Consider the following 17,849-nt stretch of genomic DNA (forward strand, 5'->3'; position numbering starts at 1 on the left):
CCCGGCGGCGGCGGCGCAGGCGCAGCTCGGGCCGGGCGCTGCCGGCGCTGCCGTAAAGCGGCACGGTGGCGGTTCCGGGAGCAGCGGGTGAGATCCCGGTCCGGCCTCGCCGGGATCCGCAGGGAACCGGGCATGGCTCCGGGGGGAGCGGGGCGGCGGGCAGAGACAGGGGGAGGCGGCGGCCCGAGGAGGCCCCGTAGCGGGAGCTGGACTGGATTCCAGTCGCTTGTGATTTGGTTTTGGCTGCCCCGACCCTGGCAGCGTCCGAGGCCGGGCTGGGCGGGGCTCTGAGCAAGCTGGGACAGTGGAAGGTGTCCCTGCCCACGGCCGCGGGTTGGGACGAGATGATCTTTAAGGTCTTTTCCAACTCAGGCTATTCTGTGATTTTGAAAATCACAGAATACAGAAATAAGAATCTGTTACTTTGTCACTTATCCTTACGTTTTGCCGGTGCACACTGGACTCAATTTGTAATGCACTTCAAGAGTCTTTAAAAAAGCAAAATTTATGAATGTGACAGTTGCAGGAATATAAATGTATATGTATAAAATGGATATATCTGTATATACAATACAGGAATAGGTAATACATAAATATATGTGGAGATAAAAATAAACACATAAAATACATTATTACCATTACTATATAAATATATAAAATATATTAAATATGTGTTCTATTTAGATATCTTTACCACTTTATATGTGTGTATACATATATATGTAGATACAGTATTTTAGCAGACCACAGAAGCAGCCAGGCCAGCAGGTGCAGAATTGTAAGGGTGTGAGAAAGCAGCCAGTGAACAGCACAAAGTGTCCCAGTTGTTGAAAGTTATTAGAAGTTTCTTGTTTTCTGTTTGAGGGGGGAGGGGAGATGACAATGAGAAGCTACATAGAATAAAAAGTAGGAAAGAAAAAGAAAGACGAGACTGAGTAGAACCAGAATTAGAGCAAACGGGGCTTGGTGGGATACAAAAGTTTTAGGAAGGCTGAGGTGGTTTACTGACTCCCAGAGAAGGCTAATTTCAAACTGATTATCCTTCAGGTAACAAAACCCAAACAAACCAAAAAAATCACACAAGGACACAGTTCACCGAAATGTGAGAATGGCCAATTCTTTAAGAAGTGAAGTGATAAAACTGTACAAAAATGTAAGTGTCTCAAATGCCACCAGCACTTTCCTTAACCAGAAAACAAACCCCCTTTCACTGTGCACTCAGTTAATTAAAACCACATTATTATTCTTTTCTCTCCAAGCTGCTGTACCTTGGAAGGGAGTATCCCAAAGGAGCAGACTACTTCAGAAGCCGTTTGAAAGCAGCTTTTCTAAAAAACAAAGATGAGACAGACCCTGAAAAAATTAAGCAGCTGATTGCCCGGGGAGAGTTTGTTATAAAGGAGCTGGAGGCTTTGTACTTCCTGAGGAAATACCGAGCCATGAAGCAGCGCTACTACAGCGACGACAAGCCCTGACTGTGCCTGTAACCACACACCCCCAGGAAAGGTAACAATAAAAGTGCTCTACCTGCAAAGAAGTGACATGTAAATCCTTCCAACCCCTCTACAGCACAAATGAGGGAGCTGCTTCCCCGCCAGAGGTCACTTGAAGGGTTTGGGGTGTGCAGGTTATGGGTAATAGGTTTTCCTGTGCTGCTTTTGACCTTCTCAAACTAAAACTTCAGGTATGAAAGGATTTTGCAGGAAGGAGTGGTTGCACTGCCCTGTTTTGTTTCACTTCGATGCTTGTGTTGAACAGAAACTCTTCTTACCCCATAGCTGTGTGTTTGGGTGTCAGTTCAAGGTGCTGTGCTTGTTACCTGAAAGATGAACCTGATTTAAAATTCTCCACATTGAATGATCTGTTTCTGCTGGAAATGAGCACCCTCTCAGAAGTGAGGCTCCCAGCCCTGGAGAGGGACTGCTGTGTTCAGTTCTCCACAGTGCAGGAAAAACAAGGAGCTACTGGAGAGGATCAAGAAGAGGCCATAAACATGAAGGGTCCATAAACATGAGGGCTCTGGAGCATCTCTTATGAGAGGGACTGCAGGAGCTGAGCCTGTTTAGTCCAGAGAAGAGAAGACTGAGAGGGGATCTCTTCAATGCATATAAATAAATATCTCAAGGGTGTGTGCCAAGAGGACGGTGCCAGGCTCTTTTCAGTGGTGCCCAGCAACAGAACAAGCAGCAATGGCCATAAACATAAATCAAGAAGTTCCACCTCATGAGGAAGAATTTCTGTACACAGAATTTCTGAGGGTGGCAGAGCCCTGAAGAGTTGTCCAGGGAGTGTGGGGAGTCTCCTCTGTGGACATCCCGAACTCACCTGGACTTGTTCTTGTGTCACCTGCCCCAGGTGACCCTGCTTGAGCTGGGGGGCCACATTATATGGTCTGCAGAGGTCCCTTCCAACCCTGACTATCCTGTGATTCTGTGAAAGTAAATTCTTACAGTTTTTAACCTCATCTGCTCAACTTGCAGAGGCACCGCCTTGCTGTGTCAGGGAGACAACTGTGGGGTCAGCAAAGGGGTGAGTTTGAACAACAGTGCTTTAAGCACTTGGGCCCTGAAGACAACTCCTGCTACTGCTGATTTCTGCTGTTGTGCAACTGCTGCAGCAGGAGTAGAAAACTTGGTCTTTGCCCCTGGAAGAGGAGTTTGGCCATGGCTGTTTGCTCCAGGCTGTCTCTGTAGGCCTTGGCTCAGCTCAGACTTTTGTCAGAGCTGACACTGTTGGATTGGTTGGTGTTTCCACCAACTAAATGACACTGGAGGGAGACATAATCTTTGAAATATAGGTAAGGAATCACTGCAGTAGAGCTGTTGGCAAGTTTTCACACTGGCACTAAGGAGTGTTTTAAGGTCACCCAAAGAATTGCCAGCAAAGGCATCAGCAAAACCGGGTTTAATATAAAAATGAAAGTGTGACAAAGTCCATTCAACAAAGTTCACTCCAGTATTTACTAGGTGGTTAAAGCACACAGAGAAAAAGCAAACCAAAATCTACAATCAATCAGTTAAAACCAAAATCAACCAAAACTTATTTCTGAGGATGCTGGGGATACAAAAAGGGTATGGATAAAATGAATTAGGGAAGATGCTCCCACTGAGTCACTAAGTTCAGAGTGGACCCCCCCCTTGCTGAACTGAGCCCCATATCTGACTAGGCGTTTATGCCTGAAGGTTTAACAGCACTTAGTCCATAGTTTAATTTAGAACAATTTAACTAAAGATTCATACAGAATTTCCTATAAGCACAACAGCAATTCACTCATAGGCCTGAGTTACTTAGAATCTCTGAGAGCACTAGCCATGGTACATTTTCTATAGCATATCCACACTCACAAACAGTCCTGAGGGAGTATGTACAAGGTATAAAATTCCCCTGGAATTCACTGAAGCACTTACCTTGGATACCTTTGCCTCTTGTCAGTGGCTGAAGGGTTGAGCCTCAAGGAAGGGGGGCATCATTCCATGCTGTGTTATCACTGCTGGTCCTCCAAATACAGCAAACAGGAGTTCACTGGCTCTGAGGGGCTGCACACAGAGGGAGACTTCTGGTCCCTGCCCACTGCAGTCCAGCAGAGCTCCAAGGGCCTCACTCAGGCCCACTCTTTAAAGGGTCACAAGTGAGGTGGGTTTAGTCACAGCACAGTCCAGGTCAGTAACTTCCTTTGAAATTTCAAAAGCAAAAAATGCTGTTCCACTGGGGGTGTTCTTCAGGCAGGCAAAATAAGTTTCCAGGGCTGTTGGTTACAAAGCAGGAACTCTTCAGACAGCACCAATTCCTGGGAACTGTTCCTGAAGAGCTCCAGAGGAGCTCAGCCCAGGTGCTGAGTGAGCATTTCTGACATTACAGCTGGCCTGAGGGAGGAGGAGGAGGGAGGGGGGATGCAGCACCATCCTCACAGAATTCTAGGACAGAATTTACAAAGTGATGGCAGAGTACAGTACCTTGTGATGAAATGCACATGCTCCAGTTTCTGCCACCACACTGATAGGAACAACTCTTTCCACATCAACTGAGCTCCTCTGCACGTCCACCTGCTCTGAGCAGCCACCCCTCTCAGAGACAGGGACACCAAGGGGGGAAAGGACAGCAGCTCTGGGACAGGCAGCACCAGGAGAAGTGCAAGGAAGACTAGAGAACAACTGCCAAACACATGGAACTCAAGGGATGCTCTGTTACCCAAAATTCTTGCAGAGGAAAAGGAAACTGGGACAGACACTCACAATAACTATTTTTTATTACATTACAATAAATAGGAGCAGTACAAGTTTGACAAAAAAATGACAAATTCCAGATCACCTCACAGCACATACTCCTAAAAACATTAAAAATTTTAAAACAAACAGTGGTCTTTTTTTTTTCCTTTTTTTAACTTAATGTCTGGCATGACCAACATTCCTAGGTCACACAACCTAATTATGGAAAAACTGGATCACACTGCATATGTTCCACATCAAATAAAGCACAATGTACAAAATGTGCATGTTTCAGTTTACACTATACAAAAATAGTTAAAATACATTCCAGGTAAACATATTACATTAAGAAGTCATTCTAGTAAGAAGTTGGCACTCAAGAGGAAAAAGCAGAAGTATTTTCAACATGAAAACACAAGACAGTGGAATAAAGAAATGTTAGGAAAGATTTACCATCTATGTAGCTTTATGTAAACTTGAGACACAATGATTTGTTTTACAGTTTGATGGTCTTTGAAGGTAATAATTGTATTGCTTTATAGTCTAGACAAGAGCAGAAGATTGTGTGTGTCAGTATTTACCCATTATCCTGTTACTGCAACAAAGCCCACACAGCAAAACAGTAGCAAAAAATTTCAGGGCACTGAAACTGGTCAGAATAATTCCTTTTGGAGCAAACCAAGGACCCAGGTATTTAGCAGAGTTACATAAAGCTACTGTAAGAAGGTGTTACTCCCTGACACAAGGCAGTTTGACATGGTGACATGGGCAGTGACTCCCAGGCTTGCTCAGGAGCAGCTCTCAGGACACAGCACCCAGGGATGTTCTGTGGAAGCATCTCAAACAGGGCAGGACAGGGCAGTGATGGTGGAGCAGCCTGTGCAAGCTGCAATCCAGCGTACTTCACCAAATCTCAACAAACAGGAAGACAAAACTGCACAACAGTGGCAAGGATGGGGTTGGGTTTTTTTTTCAAGTAAATAAGGGCTAATCTAAATGGATTTTGTACTAATTTAATTAGACTGGCACCTACAGCTCACTTTTGCTGAAAACCCCCAGCATTTGTTCATATATAGCTTTATAGTAGAGCTATAGAAACCCACTTTTGATGAATAAGACATTTCAGCTACAAATTCTCCTAACGGCTTTAAGTTAAATTAACATCAGAATTTTAGACCAGCCCTAATTTGACATGCAGTGTGACTCAGTTACCAAAATTAAAGTAACCTGAAGATTACTTCCATTTGCTCAAGGCTTACAACCCACTTTTGCTATGTTCTTCATCTATTATCAAGAGTGTATAAAATGTGCAAGTAACTGTCTCCAACACATTTTAACCTTGGAAGCTCTGAAATATTTTGTGACAGTAAGAATCCTGTTCTTACTCCTTATTGGTCCTTACAGTATAAAGTTAAGTTCTCCTGTTACTGTTTTTCAGAATATTTCATAACTTAGATTTCACACTGAAGCTGAGAGGAGCAGAGGGGTCTGGATTTTGGTGAAGGATGGGAACAGGGGGCACAGGCAGGAAAAGGCCTGATTTCTCCCAGACACAATGGAATTAAAGAATATGGAGCAATCGAGACACTATTGTGTTCCCTGCCAGCTTTGCAGGTCCCCACCTACAACAGTCACTCTGGGATTTTTTTGTAGAAGCAAAATTATACTTTTCACAGAAATGGTCCAAGTTACACAGTCCAATTTTTACATACATGTGTAAAATTTCCATGGAATACCTCAGGTTATGGCAATGCTGCTATTCCCTGTTCCAAATTTTCCAGTGTCCTGAACTATCCTACCTCAATTGTCTTGTGGTTTATTTTTTGGGTACACCAGAGTCACACCTTCCAGTGTCACTCTGCAGCCGAGTTAGCTCCTGTGGAGAAGTGTACCTTCAGGGACCTAAGCTCTCCTGAAACAACTCCACGTTTACAGGGAGACACCAGGAACTGCAAACACTGCAACTACTAGCTTGTACTTCAGTGGATAACTAGGCTACTGCACTACCAAAAAGTGAAAGCTCCTGCAAAAATCCTGCATTAATTCCAATCAGAAAAAAAAAACAAAGTGGGGGGAGAGAAGAACAAAAATCACAAGAGAACTTAATCACAGAGAAAGACAACATTGAACTCTTGGTGTAGCTTCATGACAGTCTAGACACTGGAATGCCACTCACCAACCACTGAATCAGTACTTCACAGACATCACACAAACAACACTGACTCTGGAAATCATGTTCTATGCTGACAGATTGTGCAAATTCCACACCATTTCCATGGCATAGTGGATTTCCAAATTATTTGCATGAAGCAGCTAAATTCAACTCTTTCATTCACTCATCTGATGTTGCTGGAATTTAGAATTTCTCCCCTATTTTGCACAAAATAGGCATCTGGAAATACTTAATGCCACTCTTGGGGGGGTGGGGGGAAGAATGGTTTTACTCCACTACGTAATTTAGGACTGATTTTGATTTAGTTCTTATAGAAATTCTGGGTCCATGTATGAATTAACCTAAGAATTTGAATCAACTTCTCTGTTAAGGCATTCTAGTATTTCCTAGGGACACTCAGGGTGAAATCCTGACCCTACTGAACAAAGCTACTCAAAGCTTTGACACAGGGGGATTTCACCTTGCTCTTCAGACACAAAAAGTCAGTGAAGCTCTTAAAGCAATGCATTAACAATAGCAAATCAACCTAATTAGAACTTTTACTTTTTCCATTGCCAGGTGTGCATTGTTGTATTTTTAGATTTTTTTCTTTTTTTTAAATTTTTTATAGAAAAAATAGAGTATTTAAGGAGTGACCATGACAAATTGCAGTGAAATTTTTTTGAAAGTTTTCTCTTTACATTCATTAAAGTTGATCTGAAATGCTACAAGACTAGATGCCTAGAAGCAAAATCTACAGGAAGACTATAAAGGCTTCTGGTCTCTCTCTATTGCAATCAGTCTAAAATAAAGGAAAGGCTGAAATGAAAGTTTCTTTTGCTAACTAGTCCTTTTTCCCAACCAAATTTATAAACCCAAAAATTCAGAGGGGATGTTAAAATGTGTAGAGCATCATTTGTTTGCTTTGCACACAGAACAGAAGTTCACAATCAGTAAGAAAAATAGGAAGTTAGCAACTGTGCATGCACCAAAGAGTCCTAAGACAGTTCTCAGGTTTTTTGTGGGTATTTTTTTGTTTGTTTTGGGTTTTTGTTGGTTTTTTTTTTTTTTTTTATTTTCACAGGCATTGCTAGTTCAAGAACCAACAGTCAGAGAATACTGGCACTTTAAGAGGAATGAAGTTTCCACTGTCATTTAAAACAAGCATTCAGGTAAAGCTAACAGGATCATGAAGCAGAAAGTAAAGTAATGCTAAAACAAATGCTAATAATTTAGTGTAATGTACAAAATTACTTCAGTACTTCTTAAGAATAAGGATAAATTGTATTTACATAATTATACACTTTGTCTTTGTCTTCTTTTTCTTCTTTTTACCATCTTTGCTCATCTTCTCTTTGTGTTTTCTGATTTCTCGAACTAATGTGTAGAAGGCATCATCAACACCCTGAAAAGACACAGAAGATAAAAATCAGGATGAGGTTCAGACTCACTGCTGAGGTGCAGCCTGTGTTCCTCCCTGGCCATGTGAGGGGGGTTCCATCAGCACATTTTGCTGCCCACCTGCCATCCTCTGAACCATGAATCCTGGCTGCAGGACTGATCCTGTTCCTCCCAGGGATTCTGAGCAGCGCTGACACAACCACCTGAGGGACCTGCTCTGGTGCCAGCAGGAGCTGACACCTGCTGCCCTATTCCTCAGCTGCTCCTAAACTGGGCTTAGGGCATCCTGCAGGTCACTCACATGTTGCCCACAGGTGAAATTCCATTGTTGGTGTGGGAAGGAAGGTAATGAAGTGTGTGCTGCCCTCATCTCCATCAGCACACCTTGCCCCACCTCAGGCTAGAAAAGCATCATATACAGAGTGTGTATTTATATAATAACACCTCACAATTTGGTTATAAGTAAATATTATCACAGATTCATAGAATGGCCTGGGTTGGAAGGGACCTCAAAGATCCTCCAGTTCCACCTCCCACTGTCCCAGGTTACTCCAAACCCCATCCAACCTGGCCTAGGACACTTCCAGGGATGGAGCAGCCACAGCTTCTCTGGGCAACCTGTGCCAGGGCCTCAGCACCCCCACAGGGAAGTTGTGAGGCATTAACTATATTTATGTTTCAATAATCTATATACAGCTCTGGAATATGAATTCTAATATTTGTACCAATAAATCAATACAGAAGACATAGTTATGGTTAATCTACACATTCTGATAATTTTTCAGGCACATTGGTGTAATAATCACACCACAATTTTATAAATATTTACACATGCAAATCATCAAATCAATCCCATGTCCTGATGATCAGTTATTTGATAAATCATTCTATTCACTTTGAAAGTTAAGGACCCTTGAAACACATTCTCTCTGGTGCTGGATAGTCACTTAAACTCTCCATGGTTCCAAGATTTGAGCTACAGACACAAAAGCTGAAGTTTGTTCACACTGAGTAGTTTCTCATTATTTTCAGAGGTAATTACAGCTGACCAAAATTAACTCTGATCTAAAGAGACCAGCATATCCAAGAGGCTGGTATGGACCACTATCAATTACAATGTTGTACAATGTACTTTGTTACAACTTAATTATGGGAAACAATTTATGGCCTTGCTCTGAGGTTGCTTCAAGTCCCACTAAAGTACTCATGTTGTCAGTCTTGCCTTTACATTTAATAATTTGAGTACAGGTGGTTATAAAATCCTTAAAAGAAACATTTTCTTGATTCTTTGCTGCCTTACTCTGTGTATCTTTTGAGAAACGTTACTGTATCACAGCAGCCAAATGCATCACTACAGGAGTAGGTCTAGAAATTCAGCCTCACAAGTTTGCCTTCAAGCTGCCAAAAAAAACCCAATACTCTGCACTCTTCTATGCCTATTTCAGTAAAGAACTGAAAGTGAACTCTGAAAAAACAAAAAGCCAAAAATCACTCAATGCATTACTGTTTCAGCCAAACTCCAAGTGGTGATGAAACCCACCACTAAAAGTCCAAACAACAGGGAGGTGTGAAATAGCTTCACTTAAAAAGCAGCACTCAGCACAATCTAAAATCTTCATGTTCATAAAACATTTATGCACAACTGATGTTCAAAGTCCTTGGCAGTGTATCTCCCAATATTAATAGCAGACTTTTGCACATTACAAGACCTTGCAAACAACTTGTTCTACATTTTGAGGCATTATTGACCAATATAAAATTGACGCAGCATACCTAGTGGGAGAACAGCCTCATTTCTGCAAAAGGTCATGTCACTCATTAGTTTTTGGAAAATTTAAGATACTTGGTATTACTTTAGAGAGAAGTAGTGTATTTTGCTTACAGCTTCAATATTAATGCACAAGGAGAATATTTAGCAATGTTCAAGCAGGAAAATGCTATAGAAGTAGCAACAGTTCATGATTCCATTGCAGATCTCAGCATTGAGGAGGAGCACAGCACTAAGAATGATTCACAACAGATAAAACAAGAATTTCATTCTTAAAACACAAGAACCACATAAGAACAACCTCTGCTCAAGACTGTTCACATGGCCTTATAGAACCACCTTTCACAATTGGCTTTCAGTTGGTGCCTTCAAATGAGACACATTAAATTGCAATTTAAGTATTCAAACAAGCAATCTTCTCTCATTAAACTTGTTTTAAAATAAATGCAGAGAAAATAATTTGTACAAAGTAATACCCAGATGCTATCACGAACCTATAAACATACAATTTCCCAATCAAGGCTGACATTTTTTTCAACCTAGTAAGATGATGATCTGTTAAATACAGCACATATTGCAACACAGAATCATAGAATGGTTTGTGTTAGAAGGGGTCCTAAAGACCATCTCATTCCAATGCCCTGCTGTGGGCAGGGACACTTTTCACTAGAGCAGGCTGCAGAACTGACTTGGCTTTCATCCTTGCATTTACGCCTCTGTAGACCAAGCCTCACTAATTATTGATTATGTTTGGTCCTCCACAATTCATCTTCAATTCAGGTCATTAATAGAACATGAAAAACAAAACTATGCTTAGATCACTTCTGAGTTAGAAGTGAAGAACACAAGGTAAAGGGAGGTTTTTACTTTTCAGCCTGCCCATTAAATTTTAAATGTAAGTAGTGGATACTCTGTCTCCAGAAGGTCCCTAAGGCATCAATGCTGGGAGATCAAAGGCTGCCAAGCTTTCCAGTCAGCTCTTTCAGTAGGGAGGGACTGCAGACAGCTGACCTTCCTCCTTCTGACAATGCACTTATTGTGTGCAAGCCTTTGGGGAAGCTAAGATGTACTGAATGAGAGCACTAAATCCAGGCTCAGATTAGAAACTCACAATTCCCTGTGCAGGCTCAGAACTAAACCCCAGAGCCTCACGAAAGGTGCACTGACAGACAGGCCTTGCTCCTGGCCCTTGTTCTTCCAAAGGGCAGAGGGAACAGAAACAGCAGGACTGATCCCACAGGAACAGCCTGCTCCTGGCTACAAGTTTGCTTTTGGAGCCCCACATGGTCCCAAGGCTGCAGAGAACGCTGGAGATGCGGCAACACCACCAAGAGCATGTATGAGACTGGGCAACGAACCTGGCTGGCAATAACAAACACCAAAATCACAAGGAAATTGGAATTCCTTAAAATCCCAGTGCCAAAAATGACCCTTAAACAAGTTCTAAATTGTAGGAGTTCTTTCCTCTATTTTTTAATATATAATGTATATATACATACACACATGTATCAGTCACGAGGAATAGAAGTTATTTGTACACCTCTTTAGTGCTATGGAGAGAAACCATTCAACTACAGTTTGAATCAAGAATTTAGGCATTTTTAAATTCAAATCTAGAACTTTTGTAATTCAAACTTTTCACTGTTAACCCAGCTCAACTTGAATTACATTATTTAGATGTCTGCTTGTAGTGTGCTTTTTATTTAAAAAATCTGACACTTTCACAGAATTAGTTCTTTTGAGGATTTCACATGGAGTTTTGGAAATTTCTCCCTGCTAGCTGGAAATTACAAATAGAGTAAAAGATGTTTTGTCCTTTCTGCTTTACTGTGTAACAGCCAAAGGAATGAAACTCTTGGAAAGCATCAGCAGTTCATGGCAGTCTGGGCAGTCAAAGTTTTCAGTTTCCTTGTGCAAGAGAACTTAAGAAGGCATCCCAAAGGCAGCAAGAATATAAACAATATTCCAAGAGGGAGAAAAACACTCTGAACCATCCAGCTTGATTATTCACAGAATAATGTCATTGCAATCTGTGTTACAATGAGTATTTCTGAAGTCTGAAATTCCAGCTGTAAGGCTCACACCACTAGGTGCTGCTCTCCTTAGCCACCTACTACACATCAGACTGAAATAATACATTTTTTTACTGACTGAAAAGTAATACAAGCCAGGTTGGCTTGTATTTAAATATCAGACTTCTAATTCCATTCAAATCACTACTGAACTACAGCTGTGCCATAATCATTTTGGAATATGCTTCCTCCAGCTCAACTCCCTAAATACAAAGTTGCTGCAAATGCCCATCAATACCATGCAGAATACACTTGGGAATAAAGGCAAGTGTGTTCCTTCCCTAAGCAGACTCCTGAAGTTCTAGAGCCTTAGATCCAAGACTCTTTTCTAAACAGGGTGCAGGGAAAAAAGAACACACAAAAACAAACATCCAAAACTCAACAATATCCACTGTTGACAGAAGATTTCCCACATGGGGAAAAAAAAAACAAAACTGTTTGAAACCCCCCCAAAAATACTTCTCTTGGACATCACTAGAAAGTAGGAAGCTGCCAGAAGGAAAGCCATTTATGTTCTGAGACATAAATAAAAACCCTACAATCTGCAAAAATCCTTCCACTGAAAACCACAATTCCCACCATCTTATTCCCATTCTCCCAACAGGAAGGGAAAGCAGACAGGACTCAGCATCTTTCAAGTCCCAGTATAAAAAAATAAATTCTACTTTGTGGTATGGTTCCATCAGTAACACACCAAGTAACCGCAAAATTGGTTTCCAGAAGGCTACAGAGCTTAAGCAACTTAATTTCTATTGTTCTCATCAAAAAGTCATCTTGCTCAGCTTCTCTTTGTTGTTTTTTTGATAGCAGGGAAGGATAAAACAAGGTGTATTGATGGCATCAATTTTAGTAATGTTTGGATGCAATACTAGGGAGCTTCATGACTGAAGTTTCCAGTTTCCTGCAATGGAAATCTGTGATGCAAAGAGTGTCAAAAAGTGATTGAATTGTATCATTAAGGTTGGAAAAGACCTACAAGCTCATCAAGTCCAACCTCTGACTGATCAGCACTTTATCAACTATGCCATGGCATTAAGTGCCACATCCAGTCATTTCCTGAACATCTCCATGAAAATGGACTCCATTTTCTTTCAAAAAAAAAAAAATCTAAATAATTACCTCTGAGCAGTCATTCATCACTTAAAAGCTGAGACTAACAAGTCTGAGCAGATCTAGTAAAAACTGATATGAATCAAAATTTCTTCCCCAGAAAGAGAAACAAAACTCCCTCACTGAGGAGAATATTCCCACACTGTAACAGTCTCCGGAGGATACAAACCAAATGCTACTGCTTCTCTGCCACATATTCTGAAGTACAAACACACACCTTGAAAACTGAACAGCTTTTCTTTTACAGAATAGGAAATTCCAGGTCATCCTCCACCTGGACAAGTATAGAAGGAGTAACAACTGACTCTCTGCACTGGTGCAGAAGGAGGTAAAGAATTAATGGGATAGGAATATCTGCAAGGAGCTGCTCTGATGGTTTGCTCAAAAAGCACTGGAACTGATTTACACAAGGACTTCTTCTATACCAGTTTCTTCTGTCCTCACCTCCTCCCTTTTTTCTTACAGCAGAATACATAGATTAAAAAAAAAAGATTTTGTGAGAATTTGGGTATTGGGCTTTTTTGGTGCTTTCTTGTTGGTTTTCATTTAGTCCCCTCTCTTCCTCCAGTGTTCCTTCTCCCCCTCCTCTTGTAAAGGCTCTCAAAAAAGTGAAACCTTATTTTGTCCAAATCTGGATCACTCATGGCATTATAACTGACAAAAAAAAACCCCTAGAAATGGTAAAGGTAATTTTTTTAAGCTGGGGAAGAACAAGATAAAAATAGCACAGCATAAAGAAGGGCCTGAGAATTAAAAAATCCTGTACACCAGTTAAATACTGTTTTGCTGGATTAGGAACCTCCAATTTCTGTATCTGAGGAGGACTTGTGTTATAATCTTCTCCCCTCAGTTCATCAGCCTGAAGCTTCAACCAATATTCACCTCAACAGCATCTGCAATATATTCCTAACAAAACTCCTTCCTCCTAACTTCTTCCCACTCAGAACTGTGCCTCCGTTTCACAGCTGGAAAATTCAATATGCAGTAAAGACTTCTTGTTAATCCATTTATCAAAACCCCACGAAACAAAGCAAATCCATATTGAGGACACTGAAACGTGATTGGTTTTATATCTGAAATTATGTCATTGATTAGCCACAAAAAGTCTGATTGGCAAGACACCCTCAATCAGTTTTATTTGGCAAGTGATTTGCAACACTTACCCTGGTACATTACAAACTTACCCTGTTACATTACAAGGCATTTTTTAATTTTCACACACCCTGGAGTCTTTTCTTCTTTGCTGATTTTTTTCACTCTGTACTGTCGGATCTCTCGCACCAATGTATAAAAAGCATCCTCCACTCTCTGCATTGTAAAACACAACTCCTTAAAAATGGCTTTGTTAATGATTGAGACAAACTGGGACACCCATGGAAGGGGAAAAAACCACAACAAAACCACTGAAATTATGAGCTTTACTTGAGAGAGGTATATGGGGCTCCATTTATGTATTTAAAAAAAGAGCAAGACTTTTTTTTCTTCCATTGCTGAAAATGATACTGCTTCTGTTACTGAATATTCCCACATTTCTGCGGGCATGGATGTATACAGGAGGCACAAAACCTTATTAGATTGTGAACTAGGGAGTACTTATGAACACACATAGTTAAACCACCCACTTGCAGTTTTGAGCCAAAGTGAGAACATGTTACTGTTTGGGCAAAGAAAAGCAAGCTCCTTCATGTTCTTTAGGTCAGAGGGAGAACTTTGCAAAAATCCATGGATCAAGCTAACAAAGTAATAAAAAAGCCCCTCCAGGTGATTTCCTAAATGGTTATAAAGAAGTAAAATTTTCTAAGAATACTAAATTTGGGACAGTGCTGTTTTTCAAGCTACTAACTTCATAAAGCAAGCACTCTGCTATTAAATTTAGAAAAAGTGGTATCTGAGCCATGGCAGCAAATGTTCATTATTGTAATCTTTAGAAGCTTTGTTACATCAGCAAGACACACCTGACCTGTTCCTCTGGGCCAGACTCAGCAACCACGAGGGTGCCTCAACAAGAAGTAAATGCAAACAATCTGTGAAGTTCTGCTGCTCAGATTCTAATCTGCTGCAGAAATACTCCTCAGGTGTTCCAGAGATGACACAGAGCTACATGTTTTAGTTCTCTGGTGTCACACCTTACTTTTCTGCAGCTCTGCATTAAGGCCACTAGGACATGACATTACAAGCATTAAAAAAAATAAATGTACAGAGTCTGTTAAAGACATCTTTAACCAAATACAATATCAAGAGATACACTAATTTTGAAATATTTTAACTTAGAGCTGGTGCTGTATCTGTGCATAAATTTAAGAATTTAGATCAATCTGTGAGGATGTTCTTATTTGAACAAGATGAAAAATGATCCACTGCAGCTTTTTAAGGGGAGAGCAAATCTGTCCTCTGCCTTACTATCAATCTCAGCACTTGTCTCCTCAATCAAATTAACAGGGTTATTAAATTAATACAAACTCATCATTTGAAAATAAAACCACAACACACTGATGATCATGGTAAGCAGCACAACCACTTAAGCCCCAAAGCTTTATTCCTACCAATGGGCAGTCTGGGCTTTTATTTGGCAGATTTTCCATAAATCCTCTCTCCATTTCATCTTCATATTCTGCACTGAACAACAAAAGCCAGCCAGTATTTACTGCCACAATTACTGGGTCATTCTGTATGACCTGTGCCACAGGTTATCACACTGAACACTTATTTTTAACACACTGCTGCTTAATCCTTACACTTTAAGGGTTCTTGGAGTGCTCTGAACTACAACCTCTTCAATTTGAAGATTAAATGAATTATTTCTTGGATTGTATTTCCCTGTATATGCATAATGTGCCCTGTCAGGATGTAGTCAAGTATGGACAAGTCTTACATTCCAGGTCTGTCAGGTTGCAAAATGTAAAGAAAACCACTAAAACAGGCAAAATCCAAGTAAAGCTCATACTTCCATGTTTTGCTGGAAGGAAGGAAAGTTTCTTTCTCAAGTGGAAACAGCAAACATTGATCAGCTGCTATGTGCCAAAGCACAGGCTGTACAAAAATCAACATTTTTGCAAATCTGTTTTGAAGTAGAAAGATGTAATTTGATTATGGAGCTTTCACATGAAAAATTAGGTAACAATTGTTGAGTCAACATTTATTGCCAACTTTCCCATCACCAGTAGGAGCTGTAATTTGCTTTAGCAATGCAGAGAGATGGAGAGACACAGAATGAGGAAAGAAATTGCTATTACTGCCACCACCAAGAATAGACTTATGAACTCTGCTGAAAAAGATTATTCTGAAAGAAAATCTGTACAGACACATATTTGCTTATAGCACTAGCACAAGGTGACATTTTAAAGAGCCAGATGCCAATCTTACTAACTTAATACCAATTTAAGACTCTCTAGTATTTTTTTTCCTTCAATAAGCAATGACCATATAAATAAAATGGGACTAACCAGTTCTTTTAGCTGTCAGAGCAGGAAGCAAAAATTCCCTTGGGCAGTTATTAAAAACTTCAAAATCTAAACAGCCCAAGGAACACAGGACCTTGAGGCAATGTTTTTGAGGTGCTTTTGCCTCCTGAATAACAGTCAAACACTCAATTTAAAATATGACCATGTGCAAAGAAAGGGTGTTTCAAATCCAGACCAAAGTGTATCCCAAACAGGAATTTTCCCAAGTTCCACTTCTGTAGTGCTTAAAGGAAAGTTAGCCCTGACAACTCAAAACTGTTCTGTGCCCATCCTTAAACACTTGATCACAGCTGATCTGAAAGCAACCAAAACTTTCTACCCTTGAAGCTTTGTCCCTGGGGGAGGACTAAGCTCTTCCAGAAAAGTTCTACCTTACAACAGGCAAATGACAAGAAAAAACTCAACCCCCAGTGTAGAAAGTCTGACCAAGTTAAAGCTCATTGAAAACAAAGTTTGAAGATGAAACCTGTACACAAGAACTGGATTAAAAATGGCTTGGAGTGATACAGTATCATTAAACAGATATGGCAAACCCCTAAAAAAGGGTTCAAGCAAACTAAATTACCAGCTAGCCATGAATTTTCACTGATGTGTAGGAATGAATTTCTGTAAATACTGCCCCAGCTACTTCACCAGTCCAGGCACAGGTTCTCAACTTAGTTTGATCACAAGGCTGGGGTTTAACCCACTGTACATCAGACAGCTAAAATAACCAAAATGCTTTTTTAACAGCATTCTGGTGATTTAGGTCAACTTCTTCATTACACACTTCAGAAGTGAGTTTAAGCATGTATTCTAAATAATGAGACCTCAAACTTTGGGAAACCCTTTACTATGCTTGCAGTAATGCTCATTCATCTGCCTTCCCTGTGAATCAGCAGGAAAGCTGAAATGTTCCAAGGGAAACAAAGCCCTACAGTCAAACCACACTGAGGTGGTTTGGCCTTACAGCTTTGCCCTGTGTAACTCCCAGGCAAGGAGAAGCCCAATAAAGAACGGCAGGTGCAGCTTTGGTAGCACTAAATCAAGTTTGTCCCTCATCTCTCACTGATATTATTGATAATATTGGGAGCTACATGCTCATGTAGACAGGGAAGAACCTGAATATAAAGGTTATGTCAAACAGAGAAGCAAAATCAGCAATCAAAAAAAAAACCTAAGCCATTCATCGCCTTCTCCATAAAGATTGTGAAAAGATGAGTAAATGCTCATGGCCTTACAAAACCACCAGTACTGCCACTTGCTTACATTCAGAAACAGGACTACCTCTAGTTTTCATAAATTCATAAATTACATTATATTGATTTCAGTCAGTGGTCCAATAGAAAATATTAATAATCTGCAGACTTATACCCAAGTTGTAGGGCCCACTGAGGCAAGGTTTCATTGATGAATTCAATTATTTGTTTGAAAATTCACAGAGGGATTTGGCTTAAAACACAATCTTCTTGCTGTGAGTTGAAGTTCACATCTTTATTCTCAGTCTCAGAACACACTAATTTCAAGAACAGCTTATTTCTGTATTTCAATATTCTTTTCTGTCCTTGCCTGTGAATTTGTGAAAATCTTAAAAACTTAGCTGGAATGACACATCATTCTGCATGAGCATGCAATGCCATCCTTTTAAAAAAGTGCCTTGGCAATCAAAAAAGTCTATTCTGACAACTCCCTCCTATTTCC

General features: G+C 40.5%; 2 protein-coding genes across 3 annotated transcripts in view; one reads left to right on the plus strand and one right to left on the minus strand.

Moving 5' to 3' along the window:
- Position 1: 1 nt before the first annotated feature.
- ETFRF1 (electron transfer flavoprotein regulatory factor 1) lies at positions 2-8,501 on the plus strand. 2 transcript variants are annotated; one of them, XR_010783759.1, is made up of 5 exons: positions 2-87; positions 1,048-1,153; positions 1,260-1,506; positions 7,442-7,529; positions 7,746-8,501. XR_010783759.1 is itself a non-coding variant. In XM_066551126.1 (4 exons), the coding sequence occupies exons 2-3, from the start codon at positions 1,109-1,111 to the stop codon at positions 1,473-1,475; spliced, it is 261 nt and encodes an 86-aa protein (XP_066407223.1). In that variant the 5' UTR covers positions 2-87; positions 1,048-1,108; the 3' UTR covers positions 1,476-1,506; positions 7,442-7,656. The 2 variants fall into 2 exon arrangements, 1 of the variants encoding a protein (XP_066407223.1); XM_066551126.1 differs by lacking the exon at positions 7,746-8,501 and having other exon boundaries at positions 7,442-7,656.
- The window catches only part of KRAS (KRAS proto-oncogene, GTPase), a 24,444-nt gene continuing 10,823 nt past the window's right edge, over positions 4,229-17,849 (minus strand). The window contains exon 5 of the mRNA XM_066551125.1: positions 4,229-7,762. Coding sequence (XP_066407222.1) covers positions 7,646-7,762 — 117 coding nt within the window. The 3' untranslated portion in view covers positions 4,229-7,645. The remainder of the gene's footprint in view (positions 7,763-17,849) is intronic.

The sequence above is a fragment of the Molothrus aeneus genome, chromosome 5 (genome assembly GCF_037042795.1).
Source record: "Molothrus aeneus isolate 106 chromosome 5, BPBGC_Maene_1.0, whole genome shotgun sequence".
Classification (NCBI taxonomy): domain Eukaryota; kingdom Metazoa; phylum Chordata; class Aves; order Passeriformes; family Icteridae; genus Molothrus; species Molothrus aeneus.

Bases quoted from the DNA above. Each gene is read 5' to 3' on its own strand.
- ETFRF1 (XM_066551126.1), top strand. From the start codon at position 1,109: ATGGCCAATTCTTTAAGAAGTGAAGTGATAAAACTGTACAAAAAT. The intron at 1,154-1,259 runs GTAAGTGTCTCA...TTTCTCTCCAAG, and splicing joins TGATAAAACTGTACAAAAAT to CTGCTGTACCTTGGAAGGGA.